This window comes from Gekko japonicus, unplaced genomic scaffold (assembly GCF_001447785.1).
Source record: "Gekko japonicus isolate JY-2015 unplaced genomic scaffold, Gekko_japonicus_V1.1 scaffold1560, whole genome shotgun sequence".
Lineage (NCBI taxonomy): Eukaryota > Metazoa > Chordata > Lepidosauria > Squamata > Gekkonidae > Gekko > Gekko japonicus.
The window spans coordinates 273,995-294,702 of NW_015161998.1; the positions used below are offsets into that span (position 1 = coordinate 273,995).

At 45.1% G+C, this 20,708-nt stretch overlaps 1 protein-coding gene across 1 annotated transcript; it reads left to right on the forward strand.

The window, feature by feature from the left end:
- The first annotated feature begins 14,853 nt into the window (after window positions 1-14,853).
- LOC107105460 (zinc finger and SCAN domain-containing protein 2-like) lies at window positions 14,854-20,427 on the forward strand. The gene is made up of 2 exons (XM_015405431.1): window positions 14,854-15,034; window positions 19,970-20,427. The coding sequence occupies exons 1-2, from the start codon at window positions 14,854-14,856 to the stop codon at window positions 20,425-20,427; spliced, it is 639 nt and encodes a 212-aa protein (XP_015260917.1).
- Window positions 20,428-20,708: the final 281 nt, after the last annotated feature.

A 20,708-nucleotide genomic window follows, 5' to 3' on the forward strand; every position in this document is an offset into this window, starting at 1 on the left:
CTGAAATTGTTGTTTGTCTTTAAGGTACTACTGGACTTGAATTTTGTTCTGCTTCTATAGATCAACATGGCTACCTACCTTAAACTACTTGGCATTTTTCTACTTTTTGTAATTCTTGCCCTATTTCACTGCTTATTAGATCTCTCCTGCTGTCATGCTAGTTGTTGCATTGTTTTATACCATGTATAATCTGCCTTGATTCTCAGTGAGAAAGGTGGGCTATAAATAAAGTAAATCTTATACAGCTGCAAGTAACACAAACTGTAACGACTGCTTCACTTTGGGAGCCCATCCCTGGCCCCAGTCTCATACCTGATGTTTAGTTCAGACAATCTGGTCAGTCTCCAATCTTCCATTCTTGGGTCACGCAGTGTTCCCTCTAAGCTGAGTTAGTGTGAGCTAGCTTACAGTTTTCTAGCCTCCGACTCACACATTTTTATCTTAGCCCAGGAAGGATGGCTCCAGAGCAAACTAAATTATGCAGTAGCCAAAACGCTTGCTCACAAATTTAATGCCCGTAGCTCACAAAGTAGAATTTTTGCTCACAAGCCTCCACAGCTTAGAGGGAGCATTGCTTGGGTGAGGTGCTAGAACGGGTGGCTGCTTCTCAGCTCCAAGGTTTTTGGAAGAGACTGATTTTCTGGACCCATTTCTATCTGGCTTCAGGCCAGAATTTGGAATAAAGACTGCTTTGGGTGCCTTGGTTGATGACCTCTACTGCGAACAAGACCGGGGTGGGGGGTGGGAATGTGACTCCGCTGGTTCGGCTGGATCTCTCAGTGGCCTTTGATACTATCGGCCACAGTATCCTGTTGAACCATTTCTCAGTGCTGGGACTAAGCCTGTCACAGTGGTCTGACTCCTATCTGGGGTTTGGTCAAAGAAGGTAGTGTTGAGAGATTCCTGCTCTGCCCCAGGGCCACTGGCCTGTGGGGCTCTGCAGGGTCTGACCTTATCCCCCATTATATTTAATATCTATATGAAGCCACTGGGAGAGGTTATCAGGAGGTACGAGCTGCTCTGTCACCAATATGTGGATGATACCCAACTCTACCTTTCTTCTCTACCTCTTCTGAGGATGCTATTGATGTTCTGAACTAATGTTTGGAGTCCATAAATGGGCTGGATGAAAGGTGAACAAGCTGAAACTTAACTGTGACAAGTCAGAGGTTCTTTGTGTTAACAGAAAGGTAGACCAGGGACTTGAGATGTCTCCTGTCTTGGATGGGGTTATGCTCCACTTGAAAAGCCAGGTTCTCAGGCTGGGAGTACTGCTTGACACAGTGGTCACTTCAGAAAACCAGGTGGCTCCGGTGCTTTGGAGTGCTCCTGCCCAGCATTAGCTGCACCAGTTCCTGGTTCAGTCAGATCTAGCCACAATGATCCATGCCTTAGCTACATCTACACTGGACTATTGCAACGTGGTTACTTGGGGCTACTGCAGTCTTATCTTGACTTCAGGCCAGAAGTCCTTCGTAAATTCCTCTTAGAAGACGTTCAGAGCTCAGTGACTTACGCTGTGGCAAAATTTTGTTGCTTAGCTATTAGGAAACGTAAACTCATTTTAGCTGAAAAAATTGTATGATTCCTTTATTAGCACTATTTTACTTTACTAATGTTATTAACTCTCTCCTGTTAATGTTTTTATATTATTCCCATGTTATTACTGTTTTAATCCCTTTTATAGCAGAATTGTACTGTTTTACTGGCTCCTGCCGCAATCAATTAGATTGAAATTAGATTGAATTAGATTGATTGACTTGGGGCTACTCTTGAAGAGTAGCTACAGGCAACGCAGAATGCATTTGACCCTGATAGTACAGCAATTGCACTGGCCACTGATCTCCTCCCAAGCCCAATTCAAGGCATTGGTTTCATCCTTTAAAGCCCTACATGGCTCAGTGAGACCAGGGTTTCTAAAGGACCATCTTCTCCCATATGTTCCTGCCCAGTCATTAAAATCACAGGAAGAGGCCCTCCCTATTGTCCCACCAATCAAAGAAGCTAGTCTGGTGGGCACGTGAGAGAGAGCCTTTTCAGTGGCAGCCCCACAAGTATGGAACAACCTCCCCTGGGAGGTGCGCTTGGCCTCCTCACTTTCGCTCTTCAGGAAGCAGATGATCTCAGTTTTATTAATGACTGTATCTGACTAATTTAGTTTTTAATTGGCAATCCTACTTGAGATTTTAAATTGTGTTTTATGTTTTTTATAATCATTTTATATACTATGTAAGCCTCAAAATTGGCCACCAGCTCCAGGATGATCGTGGAAGTTACAGTGCCAAAGATTAAGAGAATCACATGGAATTCACTGCCACAGGAAGTGGTGGCGGCTACAAGCATGGACGGCTTCAAAAGGGAATTAGATAGGCATATGGAGCAGAGGTCCATCAGTGGCTATTAGCCACAAGGTATAGATAGGGACTCTGGGGCAAGTGATGCTCTGTCATCTTGGTGCTTGGGGGGGTCAACAGTGGGAGGGCTTCTAATGTCCTGGCCCCACTGGTGGACCTCCTGATGGCACCTGGTATTTCTGGCCACTGTGTGACACAGAGTGTTGGACTGGATGGGCCTTTGGCCTGATCCAACATTGGCGTCTCTTATGTTCTTATGTTTAATCAGAACATCTTTGCCCCAATTATTACAACAAACCCCAGCTGCCTTGCTATTTGCTATGGAAACTATGGCACTCTGTGGGGGGCATAAGTCATCGGAATAAAGCTAGAGGGTTCAAAACTGGCCAGAAACCCCCCACCCTCATGCTTTTTCCTTTGGGCACAGTGGTTGTCTGCGGCAAGCACAACTCATCAGAAAATAAAGGCAGACATGTGAACATTGGCCACCAACTTCAGGAGGATCACGGAAGCTCCACTGGAACATTCCGGCGCAGACTAACTATCTCTGGGTGACCTTGAGCTGGTCAGACCTACCTACTTCACAGGGTTGTTGTGAGGCTAATATGGAGAAGAGAACAATGCAAGCTGCTTCCGGTCCTGATTGGTGAGAAAGGTGGGTTATAACATTTATTCTAAATTTAAATTCGGCAGGGCTATAGTCTACGAAAAAGGATACTAGTAATCAATGTTCCCTCTAAGCTGTGGAGTCTTGTGTGCAAAACTTCTACTTTGTGAGCAACTGGCATTAAAGCTGTGAGCCAGCGATTTGGCTACTGCATAAATTAGTTTGCTCTGGAGCCGTCCTTCCTGAGCTAAGACAAAAATCTGTGAGCCGGAGGCTAAAAAACTGTGAGCTAGCTCACACTAACTCAGCTTAGAGGGAACACTGCTAGTAATGCTTGCTGTTGCCCATCCGCTATGACTGCAACTCCTTTGAGGAAAGGAGAGCTGCTAATTCAGTATGTTTATTTGTTTGTGCCATCAAGTCACAGCTGATTTATGGGGACCACCATAGTGTGAGTCAGCTCATAGTTTTTCAGTTTCCAGCTCAGATTTTTGTCTTGACTCAGCACGGAGGGCTCCAGAGCAAACTAATTTATGCAGGAGCCAAATCGCTCGCTCCCAACTTTAATGCCAGTAGCTCACAAAGTGGAATTTTTGCTCACAAGACTCCACAGCTTAGAGGGAACCACATCGGGTTTCCAAGGCAAGAGGCCTTCGGAGGTGGTTTGTTATTGCCTACCTCTGTGCAGCGAGCCTGGTATTCCTCGGTGGACTCCCATCCAAATACTGACCAGGGCCAATCCTGTTTAGCTTCCGAGTTCTGACCAAGATCCGTATTCTATTCACTCTTAAAGCTTGCGAGCACAGCGAGCTACAGGGCTGGTGAGTGGAGCAAGCAGGTGTGGAGCCCCAAATGAATACATATATTAAAGCGCCATCAAGCCGAATAAATATTGTAGCCAAGCCACCCCAGGATTGGGTCTTGTGTAAGAACAGTGCTAAAAGTCGTCGTCGTCCCTTTTGGCTTCGTTGTTTAGAGGAGAAGCCACCGGGAGCCTCTGCAGGCTTGGACCGGCTGCAGTTTTTTAAGCACCGCCTGGTTGGGGGTTTCCTCTTTCGGTGGCTTTGCAATGCATGCGATGCTCCAAGGGTTAATATGATAGAGCCGGGGGAACGAGCGGGCCAGGTGGTGGAGACAACCCATGAAGAGAGTCGCCCAGCCTCCTTCCTGCTCCGCCTGGTTGGTGATGAGGGGTGGGTGTGTGTTGCAGAAGGAGAAGCGGCCGCTTTTGGCGGAGACAGTCCGCAGGGGTGAGTTGACAAGGTGTCGGGGGGAGCAAAGCATCATGGGAAGGAGCCTTAGCCGGAGGAGAGAGAAAAACAGGGACCCAAACCCATCCAGACCAGGGGGTGTCTGTCAGCTCTCTTCCCCGTGCTTAATTTCCTAAAGCATATATAGTTTTATAAAAAGAGTAAGCCTGCTTTCCCCCCTCCCTCCTTTTCTTGGCCTCCCTATTTTGCGACCAGCAGTTGGGATGATGCGAACAGTCATTTGAAAGCTGTGCCCATTAGGCATAAATGAAGACAGAGCATTTTACCTTTAGGGGCAGCTAGGTAATAAAGAGATGCTCCGCCCTAAAACCGTTGCAGAAGAAGGTGTGTGTGTGTGGGGGGGATAAATGGCACTCATTAAGAAGCAATCCTGGAGACAGAGAGACTCTTGTCCTCTCCAAGCCATTTCCATATGCACAAAGAGGAGCGTTTTAAACCAGTTTGGAACTAGTTTAAATGCTATGAGTTCCCTCAAAAGAACTATGAGGGTGCAGAGAGTTAGAGGCCCTTAGCCTCTTAGAGACAGCGCTCCATTATTCCTTGGTTAGAGAATGATGGACTAGTCTATGCAGGTCTGAAACTGGTTTCGGTGTGCCATGTGGACATGCACCTGCGAGAGCTAGAATTGATGCCCGTCCTGGCCCTATGCCAATAGTTTCCTTTCGGCGCTTGCCACCTCAGGAAGGATTGGTCCCTATCGCTGAGAAATGACAGCAATTCTGAGGTAAATGCCCTGGCTCTTATTTTTACAAGGGATGTCACTCAGTTTGAAGAAAAATCATAATTAATAGCCTTTTTTTCATTGGTTAAATCTGTTTCTATTTAAAATGTGCATATGAATAAAACAAGAAAAATTACTATTTGCTTTTTGTTTTTAGATAATGCTCAGTGATGTTGCATTTTGGAAGAGGCATTCCCTTCTGCGTTTGAGAGGAGCGATGCCTCTTCCAAGTTGGTGCCGACTGCCCTTCGTTTTTGTATTTCCCTTGGTATCAGTTTCCCAATTAATCAAATAAAAGATTTGTAATGATAGATCACTGACTTTATAAACTGTCACAGACCTGATCCCATGGCTCCTATTTTTACGAGGGACGTCACGCAGTTTAAAGAAAAATCATAATTAATAGCCTTTTTTCATTGGTTAAATCTGTTTCTGTTTAAAATGTGCATATGAATAAAACAAGAAAAATTACTATTTGCTTTTTGTTTTTAGATAATGCTCAGTGATGTTGCATTTTGGAAGAGGCATTCCCTTCTGCGTTTGAGAGGAGCGATGCCTCTTCCAAGTTGGTGCCGACTGCCCTTCGTTTTTGTATTTGCCTTGGTATCAGTTTCCCAATTAATCAAATAAAAGATTTGTAATGATAAATCACTGACTTTATAAACTGTCACAGACCTGATCCCTACACATGTCCCTCAAATGGTCTTTTGTGCTCACTGAATCACATATACAATCTGGAGAACCAATATGTTTCCCTCTCTTTGCTAGTGAATATTGGTGGCATAGGGCACCAGAGAGTACCACTGAAGTGCCATGAGAGAGAAGATGGCCATGGAGGATGGGGCCGATCTGGGGGCCTTCTTCCAAGTGCCTTTGGGGCAGCAAGGAATCCAACTGGAAGAGCACGCACTAGCAGGTCTCAAAAGGAGAGAGGCCCCACAGAAAGCAGGTCAAGCCACTCGTGTCCTTCATGCCGGCGAATTGTTGAACTGGAAAGCATCTTCGTTGGTGAAGGAGGAGCCAGAGGTATTGAGGGTCCAGGGCTGGGAAATCCCAAGCCAAGAGATGGAGCAGCCTCTTTACTCTAGATGGGGGGAGGCACGGCTGTTGGAACTCGAACCCTGGGGTGACATGCCTGCTCTTTTGGCCTCCTTTGAACATGTAGCGTATGCCTGTCAGTGGTCCCAGGGAGAACTGGTAGCCCGACTCTTGCCAGCCCTGAGTGGGGAGGCCCTAGAGGCCTACCTCAACTTGGGTGCTAGCGACAGGCAGGATTATGGGAAAGTGAAGGCTGCCATCTTGAAGAGGGAACCCTTGGTGACAGAGAAGCGGAGGCAACACTTCCGACATTTCCGGTACCAGGAGGCGAGGGGGCCGCGGGATGCATACAGGAGGCTCCGGGACCTTTGCCGGCACTGGTTGAGTCCAGAGAGCCGGACCAAAGAGCAGATCCTGGAGTTGCTGATCCTGGAGCAGTTCCTCACCATCTTGCCCCAGGAAATCCAGAGCCAAGTGTGGGAACGAATCCCCCAGACCTGTGTCCAGGCCGTAGCCCTGGCTGAGAATCTTCTGGCCAGGCAGCAGGAGGCTGAGAGACAGGAGCTTCAGGTGAGGATCGCCCTCTTTCCTGTTAGTCTTAAGGGTCTTATAGCCTGTGAAACTATACTTGTGATTGCCAGTCCACAACATGAACACCAGATGCGTAATTTGATCTTCATGAATAGCTTGGGAGGGGGTGGGGAGATGAGGTAGACCGAGGCCACAGATTGGGGGGGGGGTTTAACTCTTCCCATTTGCACTGCCCCCTAGCTCCACTAGGAAAGAAAATGATCAGGTGCAATACAATTATTTATTTATTTTGAACCAGTTTACCCCACCTTTGTCCCCAAGGGGGACCTAGTGTGGCTCACATCATTCCCTGTTTTATGCTCACAAGAACCCTGTGAGCTAGGTTAGGCTGAGAGCGTGTGTGTGACGACCTTATTCTGGAGGTCTGGTTTCACTTTAAAAGTGTTCTTTATTTTGTTTTACTGGGTATATACAGCTGCCACCAGGAAATTTTAAGGATTTCCAAACCTTTATGCTTTTACTGTTGCTCTTTTTAATTTGGTAGACCGAGTTCAAGGCTTACAGGGATCTATGTGGTCCTGGGAAGTATTTCATTCAGAGCTGGTATAAACTTGGATGAAAGAAGATTTATTGAAATAACTACTAAATAAGAGGGTTGTACAATGTAACTAGTAATGTATAGATGATGAACAATTGCTTTGGTATAACACAATCTTATCCCTCACTGACAGGGATCTTTCAGGTAACTTTGTAACACTTGTTTAACTCCAGGTCATATATGTTCACTGTTTCTCTCCAGTTTATCAGGACATACAGCCTTTCCTATAACTTGTCTTCAATTAAACTTTAATTTACTTTTTCCTATACACTCAGCTTTCCTTCTGTTTCTCTGTTTCACTGAACCACCTCAGCTGTCAGTTTATAACTGCTTCCACACAGAACTGCTTGTCTAACTCAACTGTCAACTTGTAACTGCAACTCCTGACTGACACACAAAACCTCCACCCAGATTCACTTCCAAAACCCCTCCCCCTCTCTGTCAACCACCAATCATACCACACTTGCATCTCTCAACCACTCTAGTCTACCTACCACAGCCATGCAGCCAAACTTTTAAAGAGACACACACACACACAAACAAGGAATCGTTACAGTGTGACTGGTCCAAGGTCACCCTGCAAGCTTCCATAGCAGAGTGGAGATCTGAATCTGGATCTCGCAGATCCTAGTCTGACACTCTAACCGTGACACCGCATTAGCTCTCAGTGTCCTTTTCCTTATTAGGGCTTCAAGCAACCCCTTTTAATGCTGGAAGCATGGGGTGTGAGTTCCCCAGTACCATGGACTCACACACATATGGCTGCTTTTAAGGCCAAATGGAGAACCAGTGAAGTCTGGAGAACCAGTCATGTAACCCCGGCATCATTTTTGACCCTGAGTTGAAACAGAGGAACTGAGAAAGGATGCGGAGCCATTCCTTATGGTTATTGCATGGATAATCATATGAGGGGAGAGGCCAACATCTGGTGAATCCAACCCCATATTCTGGTAAAGGCAGTCTTTACTAGCACCTCCTAAATCAGCCCAGACAATTCAGACCGCTGTCAGGGCTTCTTGAATGTGACAATTCCATGGATGAAAGCATTTAATATCCTGAAGGATTTAGTTTTCAGCTTGTTTAATGAACATGTTTCTGGACCCCCACAGTAAATAGGGATGCCAGCCTCCAGGTGGGACCTAGGGACCCCCTGGAATTACAGCTCACCTTCAGACTAGAGAGATCAGTTCTCCTGGAGGAAATGGATGCGTTGGAGGGTGGACTTTATGGCATTGTGCCCTACCGAGGTCCCTGTCCTCCTCAGGCTCCATCCCCAAATCTCCAGGAGTTTTGCAACCTGGATCTGGTAACCCTACCTTAATCTCCCACTGGTGGCCCTGGGAGGACCTGCCAACCCTAATGGTAAAGAGGACAGGCATAAGAGCATGTAGAGAGTGCCTGGAAGAGTCTCAGATGCCCAGATTGTAAAGGTGAGAGGAAGGGGGACTCAGTGTTCTTTACAGCCCCTCCCTGTGTCTATCAGAAACCAAATAAATTATGAAAATAATTTTTTTTAAGAATCTGACAGCCTTGTAGTCCTAATGACACTTTCCTGGGAGTCAGCTCCACTGAATAACATGACAGTTACTTTTGAGTAGGCCACTGTAGGCTTGTTCCCCAAATTATTCAACATGGGAGGAACTGGTATGCCTTCCACTGGCATTTTGTTGGGCACGAGCCACCATACACACATCCTAATAATCTCAAAAGCAAACCCTCTAGAGTGCAATCATGGACACCCAAAGAAAACCTATGCTAACTTTCAGGATCATATCCAAACCCAGTAGGCCTCAGGGCTCCTACAGCTGTTCCAGGGGTTTTGGTCTGAACTGTTATTTATTCATACCCTGCTTTTTCTGAGGACACCAAAGCCGCTTACTGCATCCTAGAATCATAGAGTTGGAAGGGACCTCCGGGGTCATTTAGTCAAACCCCTGCACAATGCAGGAAATTTACAAATACCTCCCTCTCCACACCCCCAGTGACCACTGTTCCACGCCCAGAAGATGATAAAACCCCTCCAGGATCTCCAGCCAAAGCCGAAGTGGCCTGGAGAAAAATTGCTTCCTGACCCCAAAGTGGCAATCAGCATTTCCCTGGGCATGTACGACAGGGCCATAAGAACCAAACACTGATGTAAACCCTTCCTGCTCCTCCCTCTCACAATCTGCCTCCCCTTTTTCATTCGGATGCTTCCTTCTACCAGCCCTGCTCTTCTGCTCTGAACAGGACCTTCCTTGCAATTTTAGGTCTCAGGGCCAGAGAAGGACGTCACTGTGAATCCCCCCAAGGCTGAGCTGGTTCCAGCAGACAGTGGGCAGAGGCTCCTCTGCAGGGAGGTCAGACGGGCAGACGGTGGGGATGCCAGCTCATTGGGTAAGTGTGTGAGGCTCTTCTGTTTCTAGAAATGTCCTCAGGCTGGGGTGCTTCTTTCCCCCAGTGTTTGTGATTCAAGGCCTTTCTAGGTGATCTAAAGGCCAAGAGTTGCATTCAGCTCATAGCCCGATACTCCTGCAAGCCATGTGATCAGGCACGAGCACAGCGTCCCACCCCTGGATAAGAGGAGGAGTCCATAAGAAATTTCAGGGAGGACAATTTGGAAATCCTTCCTCACACACCCAGTCTTCTCTTCCGGAGCTGAGCGAGGGGCTTAAGCAAAGTGACCCTCCCCCCTTTACTCCCCCTCCTTAACTTACTCTTACCTGTTTTCTGCATGACATGCCTTCTGGAGCATAGTCAGTTCTCATCAAGCTGTGCTTTAAAATTTGTCATTCTTTTGGTTAATTTACTTGGGTCCCGGTCACACGGGCAGGAAAATGCGGGGGGGGGGGAATGTGGCTGTTAGCCCCGGGGCTAAAAACCGTGCAGTTGCTCGAGCAGACCTACCGAGCGCGGCCCCGTGGTAGGGGGGAGGTGCCGATCACTCCACAGTCCTGCGGCGCAGCAAAGACGTGGGGCGCGGGGCAAACGGGGTTGGTTTTTTAAAAAAACCTCAAACGTGCGCATGCTCCCTTGGCTGCTTGTGCGCATCCGTGGAGACTTTGGGGAAAAAAACACCTTTTTCAGGGGGGACATGGGCGGGTACTGGAACTACCACTGGAAACGCGATCAGACGCCCGTCCTTGCGGGAAGCCTCGGGTTCGCCACGGGAGCTCGACGCTTCCCAGATGTGGCGGTGAGATCTTCCCTGGAAAATCCACCTATCCTCCGTCCCTCTAGCGTGCCTAATGCTCTGTGTGACCGCAGCCTTGGTCATATTTTTCTATGTGTCTGCAGAGTAAGTAGAGAGCCCTACCTTTTCTGTGGGTGGCCCCATTATGCTGATTTCATCATCTGCACAGAGGCCAGCTATTTTACTGGTAGATGGATTTTAGGTACAGGAAATATTTTACTGGTAGATGGATTTTAGGTACAGGAAATATATAAGGGTCTAGCTATCCTACTCCTGGTGGTACTGGCTCTCCAAAACTGCAGGCAGCTATTTAAGCTATTTAAGTTCTTTAAGATGAGATGTCAGGGTTAGAAACGGGGGGCTTCTACATGGGAAGTCTATGTCCTATTGTGGCTTTATGTCAGAAGAGACATGGGTGACTCTAAAGCTTCCTTAGTCTTCAATTTCTTTTTCAACCCTACGAGATAAGTACTTGAGTGCCTGGAGTTCAAAGCAAGGAGTTACATATTCAATGAGAACATAAGATCTTTAAAGAACAAATAGCTGCACAGTGGAACAGGCGCTAAGAGCAAATGACTTCCCAGGCACTAACCAATAGGGGGACCACAATGCTGTCCAGTTTGGCAATTGCAGGAGCAGTAGGTGATGTGTCTCCAGAGAGGAACTGCATTTTCTCAAGTACTTTTAACCTTCAACTTTATATCCCGCTCGAATCCTCTTTTTCACAGAGGGTCTCAGAGCGGCTTACAATTGGTGCTAATCACACGAGTTTCCCTAACTAGGGCCACAGAGTTATATGGGGTAGGGGTTACCTATCAGCACCCAGTAGGTGATGTGTCTCCAGAGAGAAACTGCATTTTCTCAAGTACAAAATATGAGACTTTTGAATGCTAAGCATAATATTGAGATATTCCTGTGACAGATGTGTAGCATTGAGAGATGTCTGAACCTGTGCATTTACAGTTCTAGAAACTGGTTATGTGACATGTCCAAAGTGAAGCAGAAGCTAAGCCACACACCACTCTGTGAAACAGGATGCCGGACTAGATGGGCCACTCATAGAATCAGAGAGTTGGAAGGGACTTCCAGGGTCATGTAGTCAACCCCCTGCACAATGCAGGAAATTCACAAATACCTCCCCCTCCACCGCCCCAGTGACCGTTGTTCCACACCCAGAAGATGACAAAAAACCTCCAGGATCTCCAGCCAAACTGGCCGGGAGAAAAATTGCTTCCTGACCCCAAAGTGGCGACCAGCATTTCCCTAGGCGTGTACGAAAGGGCCACAAGAACGAAGCACTGAGGCAACCCTTCCTGCCCTTCCTCCCTCTCATGACCTGCCTAAGTTCACAGAATCAGCATTGCTGCCAGATGGCCATCTAGCCTCTGTTTGAAAACCTCCAAAGAAGGAGAGCTGGTCTGATCCAGCAGGCTGTTCTAATGTCCTGTAGTTTTTTTCTGGGAGAGAAAGGGGTGAACAAGCCTTCCACTTGTTGCCTTTTCTTGTTATGTGGCCTTGGTTAGAGAACGCATTGCAACTTAACACAGCATGCCTCCCTGTGGGCCATTTGTTTGGGAGCTGGGTGGGCTGGGAGTAGTACCGTTATCTAGGAGCTGACAAAGAAGCTGGAGGAGAGCCAGCACTGTAAGTTTCATCCTTTCTCTGCTTATCTTTCCTCCTCCTCTATGCATCCCTCCCCCCTCCAGCTTCCGAGCTCTAGGAATCTCCAGAGCTAGAAGCAGATAGCATTTTGGTTGTTTTTTAAAAATTATTTTAGAAAAACAGTGGGGGTGCAGAAAAGGGGGAAAAAAGGGTTATACAACATAATTCCATTTGTCAAAGTCAATACGTAGTTCATAATGTATAGGACAGAGAATGTTTTCCCTTTCATCCCGTTCATTATAAGTTTTAAGGTATTATCTATAAAATACAATAATTCTTCTTTCTGTCGCGGTACAGTTGTATTCATCATTTAAGTTTTAAGTTTCAAACTTCATAACTAATCTATTTTGACTACAGCACTGGTTTTATCATTACTGAGTGTTCAACCTAAAATATTTTCGCCACTTCCACATATTCATTAGAACCTTTAATAGATACGTAGTATATCATGGTGCAAAAGAAAGTCTTCTTATATGTCTCCTATAGAGATCTCATTCATATTCAAGATATTACATTTGGAACAGATTTTATTTCTACTTCTATTTCATTATTGTATATTTGTGTATGATATTTTGTCACTTTATGTTTGTCGCCTGCTAGCATCTCTCCCTTATAATAAAAGAGTTTTGGGTGCCAAAGTTCTAAAATGCACTCCTTTAGTGTTAGGCCGAAAAAACTGCCACTCGGAAGACACTGGCTGGGTTCATTGGCTGCTTTGTCCAATCTAGCTTCCATTTTGCTGCATAAATAGTTCTAGCCACTGTCACCATATTTAAATAGCTCTTCTAATTTTTTTGGTAATTTGTTAGGCAGAAACAGAATTGGTTTCCATTGGGGATTTAAACTTTAATATATTCTGCATTTTTACAAGTCCACCACATATGAAAGAAAAGTTCCACCTATGTCATAAGAACATAAGAGACGCCAATGTTGGATCATGCCAAAGGCCCATCCAGTCCAACACTCTGTCACACAGTGGCCAAAAATACCAGGTGCCATCAGGAGGTCCACCAGTGGGGCCAGGACATTTGAAGCCCTCCCACTGTTGACCCCCCCAAGCACCAAGAAGACAGAGCATCACTTGCCCCAGAGTCCCTATCTATACCTTATGGCTAATAGCCACTGATGGACCTCTGTTCCATATGCTTATCTAATTCCCTTTTGAAGTCATCCATGCTTGTAGCCGCCACCACTTCCTGTGGCAGTGAATTCCATGTGTTAATCACTCTTTGGGTGAAGAAGGACTTCCTTTTATCCATTCTAACCCGGATAAATGTCCATTCTAAATGTCTTGACATTTCCAGCATTTTCCTTGTAGTTTTTATGCGCTTTCTCAATGTCTTTTGGAGTTATATACCATCTGAAAAACATTTTGTACCAATTTTCTCTTAGTGTCTGGCTGACTGTAAATTTGATATCTTTTTCCCACAGTCATTCCCATTGTTGCATAAATATCTGTTCTTTAAGGTTTTGCATCCACTTAATCATACATTTTTTCACTTGTTCATCTTCTATTGCTAGCTGGAGTAAAATCTTATATATTCATCGTAGTAAATGCTGTTTTTGTTTTGTAGTCAGCTGCTCAAATTCAGTCACATCTCTTAGAACTCCACCAGTATTCATGATTTCCTTTAGTCTTGAGACTAATTGATAATACAACAGCCATTGAACGTTTACACCTTCGTCTTTAATATCTTTCCAAGACTTGATTTTCCCCTGAGTGTTTATTATCATGCCATATGTTAAAAAATCATAACAAGCTTCTATTGGGGACATAAGCAAAGAGTCTGAGCGGCTCAATAAATTCCGATGTGTAAACCATATTCTCAAAAGTCCGTCTCCGATTATGTGACTTCTTTCTTGTGTTATGATCTTTTTAGTCAATTTCTTAATGCGTAAGTAACTGTGTAGGCCTTCATCAAGATCTACTGATTCTAATTTTACTATTCTTTGTCTTGTAAACAGCATTTTGGAGGGGCAGCTCAGCACTTTGGCAGCCCCTGGGTTCTCCCTGTGCGCAGAGATCAGTGTTAAAAAGCCATAGGGTGTCTATGTAATTATTTATGGGTGTGCTTGTGCCAGCTGTTGTTCCATTGGCACAGGAAACAGCTGTATCATACATCTTGGGATAAGCCTGATCAGAGCTCTGTTTCCTGACAGTCAGGATCGGAACAGGGCTGAAGCCATGGTAGGTGCCAGGATTAAAGTACCAGAACTCCATCTGAAGATTTTAGGAATACGGGCAGGAACCTGGAGGGACCTGGATGCAATCTGAATACACACATGGAGCTCCCTTATACTGAACTGGACCACTGGTCCATCAAGGACAGTATTGACCACCCAGACTGGCAGTGGCTCTCTAGACTCTCAGGCTGAGGTCTTTCACAACACTCCAGTAAAGATCAGGTTAAAGATGCCAGGCAGGATTGAACCTGGGTCCTTCTGCATGCCAAGCAGATGCTCTGTCATTAAGCCACGGCCGCTCCCCTAAAGCAACCACCCTGCGAGGTAGGTTAGGTTGAGAAAGAGTGACTGGCCCGGGGTCACTCAGCAAGCTTCCACAGCAAGGTGAGGATTCAAACCCGGGTCTCCCAGATCTTAGTCTGACACTCTAACCACTGCACCATGCTGGCTTGTCATTTCTGATCTTATGCTGGCCTCTCATGGGGTTTTCAAGGCAAGAGACTAACAGAAGTGATTTGCCATTGCCTGCCTCTGCACTGCAATCCTCGTCTTCCTTGGTGGTCTCCCACCCAAGTACTAACCAGGGCCGACCCTACTTAGCTTCTGAGCTCTGACAGGCTCAGGCTAGCATGGGCTATTCAGGCAGCCGTATTTTTATTAGCCAATCCAAAATGTAACAAAAATAACATAGAAAACAGCAGCTGATTTACCCGTAATGACTGAATCCACGCACCCTTCCAACATGGTTTCTCACTTTCTGCAGCCGTTTTGGGTTTCAGCCTCACTGAGCTCCTTTTCTGACACAGGTTCTTCAGACACAGAGGTGACGTGGGACTCATCTGCGGATGAAAGGGGTTGTGGTGGGTCCGGGAAGCGAGGCCCATCCACGAGGGCAGGTAAGTGGGCTACTGAACTGCTTCTAATCTTAACCTCATGGGAATCTGGACTCTCACTTAAGATGTTTACAAGTAAAGCCCAGCCCCGTCCAGAGTAAAAAGGTAAAGGTTCCCTTGCTCGAAAGCCAGTCGAATCCGACTCTAGGGTTGCGGTGCTCATCTCCGTTTCCAAGCCGAAGAGCCAGCGCTGTCCGAAGACGTTTCCGTGGTCATGTGGCCGGCATGACTAAACACCAAGGCACACGGAACGCTGTTACCTTCCCACCAAAGTAGTACCTATTTATCTACTTGCAATTTCTTGCTTTCAAACTGCTAGGTTGGCAGGAGCTGGAACTAGAGATGTCCAGAGTATGGGACATTTTTAGCACAGTAGTATTCTACTTTCTGATCTAGCCACTGTCAAGCTATATACACTTGTTCACGTGTTCTGAAAGGGGGGGGGGCACCTACCTTATGCCAGCAAGTGAGGGCATCGGTCCATGTAATTGCTGCAAGGGATTCAACCTTCGACCATCTTCCTACAGAGTATAGGCTCTAGTGCTGGAGCCACAGCCCCTCCTAGAGATAGCTTTGTTGCATAGGAATTATTGCTATTTTTTAAATAAGTAAAATATATATTAAAACTTTTTACACAGTTACTTAGTAAAAAAAACACCCATTTGACTAAGTTCCTTTTTAAAAAAAATAGGTTAGAATTTAATTCTCCCAAAATACTGCTGGAATTTTCATGTGTGTCTGTGCAAAGGGCTGTCAAGTACCAACTGATTTAAGGCAACCCTGTAGGGTTTTCAAGGCAAGAGATAAAGAGAGGTGGTTTGCCATTGCCTGTCTATACGTAGCAACCCCGGACAAGTACCAACTAGGGCTGAGTCTGCTTAAGTTCCGAGATCTGACGAGACAGGACTAGCCTGGACCATCCAGGTGATGGTGGAATTCTTATGTAACACTTCGAAAAATACACGGGGATGGATCTAGACAGCTTTCCACTCAGTCTCAGCCAATGGGGTGGGAACCAACCGCATTTTTCATTCTGTCTCAGCTAATGGGCTTGGATCCATCCAGCTTTTCATCTCAATTTTACCCAGTAGTTCTTCTCACTACTGCAGCCCTCATCCCAAGTGGCTATTGTAATTGGAGGTCCCATAAACCCCATCATCGACTTTTTCTGGTAGTCAAAGCGGGACCCTTCCACAGTTTTGATCAGTGGAAAAGCTGGCTCGTAGTGAGCAAGCCAATGCTGCTCTCCCCTTTTCCCTGCAATAATTCCTGAACATTTTATTTATTTTATTTATTAGGTTCCATTTTTAGACCGCTTTTCCCTGAAAAATGGCTCAGGGCGGTGTACGGTAATACATACATAAATCAGCAATAAAAACAGTAAAATCCACTAAACACAGTAAGACCTAACAAGTTGGTGTTGAGTTTAAAAAATAGCTTCTTAAATAGCTCATTGAAAGTTATGTACTGCCTCTGTACAGTACTGGAGTGCTCCCATTTATAAAGCAATGGGCCAGACTGATCATCCATAGCATTTATTTATTTAGGTATTTATATCCTGCTTTTCTCAGTGGTGAACAGAAGGCAACTTACATAATAGACAGATTAATGGAGGGATAGATCTATCGGTGGCCAGTAGCCATGGTGACTAAATGAAACATTCACATTCAGAGGCACTAAACCTCTGAATACCAGTGCCAGGAGGCAGAGGAACCAGAAAGCCTTGGCCTCTATACCATTGTTGGCCCTCCAGAGGAACTGGTCAGCCATGGTGTGAGACAGGATTCTGGACCGCAGGTCTGATCCAGTTAGGCTCTTCTTATGTTCTTGTTCACCCCTCATCCATTTTATTCCCACAACAACAACCCTGTGAGGTAGGTTAGGCCGAGTGTGGCCAAAAGTCATCTAGCAAACTTCACATGGGGGGATTCAGTCCTGGGTGTCCCATATCCTAGTCCAGCACTTTAACCACAACACCATGCTGGGTATAGCGCTTCCAAGTGTTCAGAATGCTTCAATGCATTCTGTTGCTAAAACTGTGATGGCCCCATCCACTTCCCTCCCTCAGAAGCAAGATGTTCCCTCCTCTTTTCTTTCCCTTTCTGACTCAGCAGCCCTCATGGTCTGTTTTCTTCTTTCCTGAAGAACTCTGGCTGTCCCACCCTGTCTCAGTATGATATTTTACTGCTGGCTCAGCCCAGGAACCTGAGGGAAGGAGTGGGATCGCCCTTTAACTTGAGCAACTTAAATGGCACTCAATGCGTTTTGAAATTCAAAAATAACAAAATATTTTATTTAACATAAAGGGGAAAGGTCAGGTGAAATCAGGGGTCGAAATTTCTGAGGTAAAACCAGTACATGGGCAGATTTAGTTCTTATGTTTCAGGCTCATGAGAGTTTCTTAAGCTTTTCACAGTGACTTAAATCTTTATGTTGAGAGGCTTTCGTTCCAGTGTTTTCTTCAAACACTCCAGTACACGTTGAGTATTCTCTGACACTCTTTCCAATACCCAGACCCCTTCTCTTAAAATACCAGCACTTGTCTTGAGTTTCTAACTGATTCTTAAGGTTTCTAAAGGCAGTTTCTAACCACACCAGATTAGGGATCTCTGCACTTTTCAGAGTTAACTCCCTGTTTAACTGGGTAGGGAATTTTCTTCTCTCTCTAGGAGATCTATCTCCTTTCCTTGGCCCGAATGGGAGTCTTCACCTACTTCCCAAACTTCCTTGCCCACTTTCTCCCCGTTCTCCGTCTGTGTTAAACTGCTCCTCAGTTGAGGTTGAAATCAGACTGAATTCTTCTCCTCAGCGTTCAGCTCTAAAGTCTTTCGCTGCTCAGCTGATGCTAACCAATCAGATCTCTTGGAACAGCCTGTCACTCAAGGCTCTTTGGCTCAGCGAAGAATTAACCCTTCACAGTCTATCTGTTTACACAGCACTTCTAAGCTTTTAAAAGTGCAGTCTGTCAAAAAACATAAGGCAATATAATTTTGCTATAAAATATATGACAATCCTGTAAGGGAAGCCAGTATTATTATCAATAGTTTTGATATAGAGCACACAGACTTGCCTTATAGCGAGTCAGACCAGTGGTCCATTTGCCTCAGTACTGACTAGCAGTGGCTCTCCTGGATCTCAAAATAAGAATGACAAAAATACTGCAATTGTGCATACATATGTTCATTTCTCTATAATCCTATAAGCATACAAAATTACGACATTCAGCATAACATTAATTTCATGTCTTTACAGATCATAACAAATGATGAAATGATGGATGGAACTCTCCGGAATATCTTCCGTTTCGTGAGCCGCCTTCTTACATCAATCAACCTGTTACATACAGTTTACAGTCATTATTTCATCAAGGAATAAACCAAGCCTCAATTTTAAAATGTTGCCACCACTTCATACATACGATCAGTTGTCTTCTTCACTTCATAGACACTTCATAAGAATTCAATGATTTTCTACAATAAATTTTTACAATTTTCTCATTACATGTTTACCAATAAATCTTTTACAGCAATTACTGTGATTATGTCTTGTTTACTAATATAAATGAATAATTTTCTACAATATTTTTTGGTTCTTACCACAGAAGGGAAACCTTCCTTTTCCTCACTCTCAAATTGTAATCACGAGCTGTACAACCTTACCCCAATTACCTTCCTTTGTGTTTTTAAATCTCCCTCTTAGATTACCATAAATCTTATTCCCATCCCCATTTCAATTAATACAATCACCAAAGGAAACTTATAAAGTTAAAATCCTATACCCTATTTGATTATAAACTTTCATCACGTTCCATGCACAATCAGAGAATCTCCCCTGTCTGCCTCCCACCTTGTACCACACTGCATAGAACAGATCCATAAGTCTGAAGATTTCAAGTGTGTTACTCTTGAGGTAGTCCGCCCTAAATTGTATCAGATTATTGACACACAGAAGCTCCTATGACCGAGGGAGGCGTATTGTATCCATTGGCTTAACACCTGCGCACCAGCTGTCTTGAATGCTGCACTAGAATTAACATGCCTTTTGTAAATACTTAGAGAACATCGGGTGATTCTCGGATGTTAATGGACCATAAGAGCAGACAGGGGAGATTCTCTGATTGTGGATTGACCATGCAATAAGTTAAGTGCATAGGATTTTAACTTTATAAGTTTCCTTTGGTGATTGTATTAATTGAAATGGGGATGGGGGAATAAGTTTTACGGTAATCTAGACCTTTAAGAGGGAGATTTAAAAACACAAAGGAAGGTAATTGGGGTAAGGTTGTACAGCCCGTGATTACAATTTGAGAGTGAGGAAAAGGAAGGTTTCCCTTCTGTGGTAAGAACCAAAAAATATTGTAGAAAATTATTCATTTATATTAGTAAACAAGACATAATCACAGTAATTGCTGTAAAAGATTTATTGGTAAACATGTAATGAGAAAATTGTAAAAATTTATTGTAGAAAATCATTGAATTCTTATGAAGTGTCTATGAAGTGAAGAAGACAACTGATCGTATGTATGAAGTGGTGGCAACATTTTAAAATTGAGGCTTGGTTTATTCCTTGATGAAATAATGACTGTAAAATGTATGTAACAGGTTGATTGATGTAAGAAGGCGGCTCACGAAACGGAAGATATTCCGGAGAGTTTCGTCCATCATTTCATCATTTGTTATGATCTGTAAAGACATGAAATTAATGTTATGCTGAATGTCGTAATTTTGTATGCTTATAGGATTATAGAGAAATGAACATATGTATGCACAATTGCAGTATTTTTGTCATTTTTAGTTTTTGATACTGCAACCCCTGTATTGTTATCTCCTGGATCTCAGCCAGAAAGTGTTGTAAGCTGGTATCAATTTGTCCCGTTCTTTTTTTTATCATTGGGAACCGAGAGCTGTGGAATAACATTTGGATTCTCTGCCTTAGCAGCACACAAGGCAATCCCATGCCGAACCGAGGAGCCGTTTCCACAAGAAGAGTATGGGGAACGGTTTGTGGAAGCTGAGGTCCTTCAGAACCACACTGGGCCAGCCAGCAGGGACAGCGCTTACTTGTGCGCCCAGTGTGGGAAAGGATTCCGATGGCCCTCGGCACTGGCCGTGCACCAGAGGACACACACGGGCGAGAAAAGACACCGCTGTACCGAGTGTGGGAAGCGCTTTGGCCAGCGCGGACACTTGACTGTGCATCGGAGGATCCACTCAGGGGAGAAGCCTTACGCGTGTCCTCAGTGCGGGAAGCAGTTTGTGGACTCCTCCCATCTCACCAAGCACCAGAGGACCCACTTGGGGGACCGACCCCACCACTGTGCCGAGTGCGGCCGAAGGTGTGCAAATAAGCGGTCGCTGGTACAACACCAGAGGATTCACAGCAGGGAAAAGCTTTAGGCCGCAGGTGCTTCCTGGCTCCTCACAGGACACTTAGGTGTGGTCGCAGTGGCTGAACTGAGAGGGGAGAGAGCCACGCTTTCTCTCCAGGCTTTTATGTTCCCTCATTCAAGCTGTATCTCTTTCAAGTAAGTCTTTAAATGGACAAGTCTGGGGAGAGGAAGTGGTGAAGGCATTAAAAATGCTCTTTGCAGGTGTGGTCCAGGGGGAGGACTTTGGCAGAACCTCTGTTTGCCAAATACTCCCCAGGTAAAAGAAAGGTGACGAATCCTATCCAAGAG

Excerpts from the sequence above, each read along its gene's own strand:
- LOC107105460 (XM_015405431.1), top strand. The coding sequence starts at position 14,854 with ATGACTGAATCCACGCACCCTTCCAACATGGTTTCTCACTTTCTGCAG. Across the intron at positions 15,035-19,969 it reads AGGCCCATCCACGAGGGCAG|CACACAAGGCAATCCCATGC; the intron begins GTAAGTGGGCTA and ends CTGCCTTAGCAG.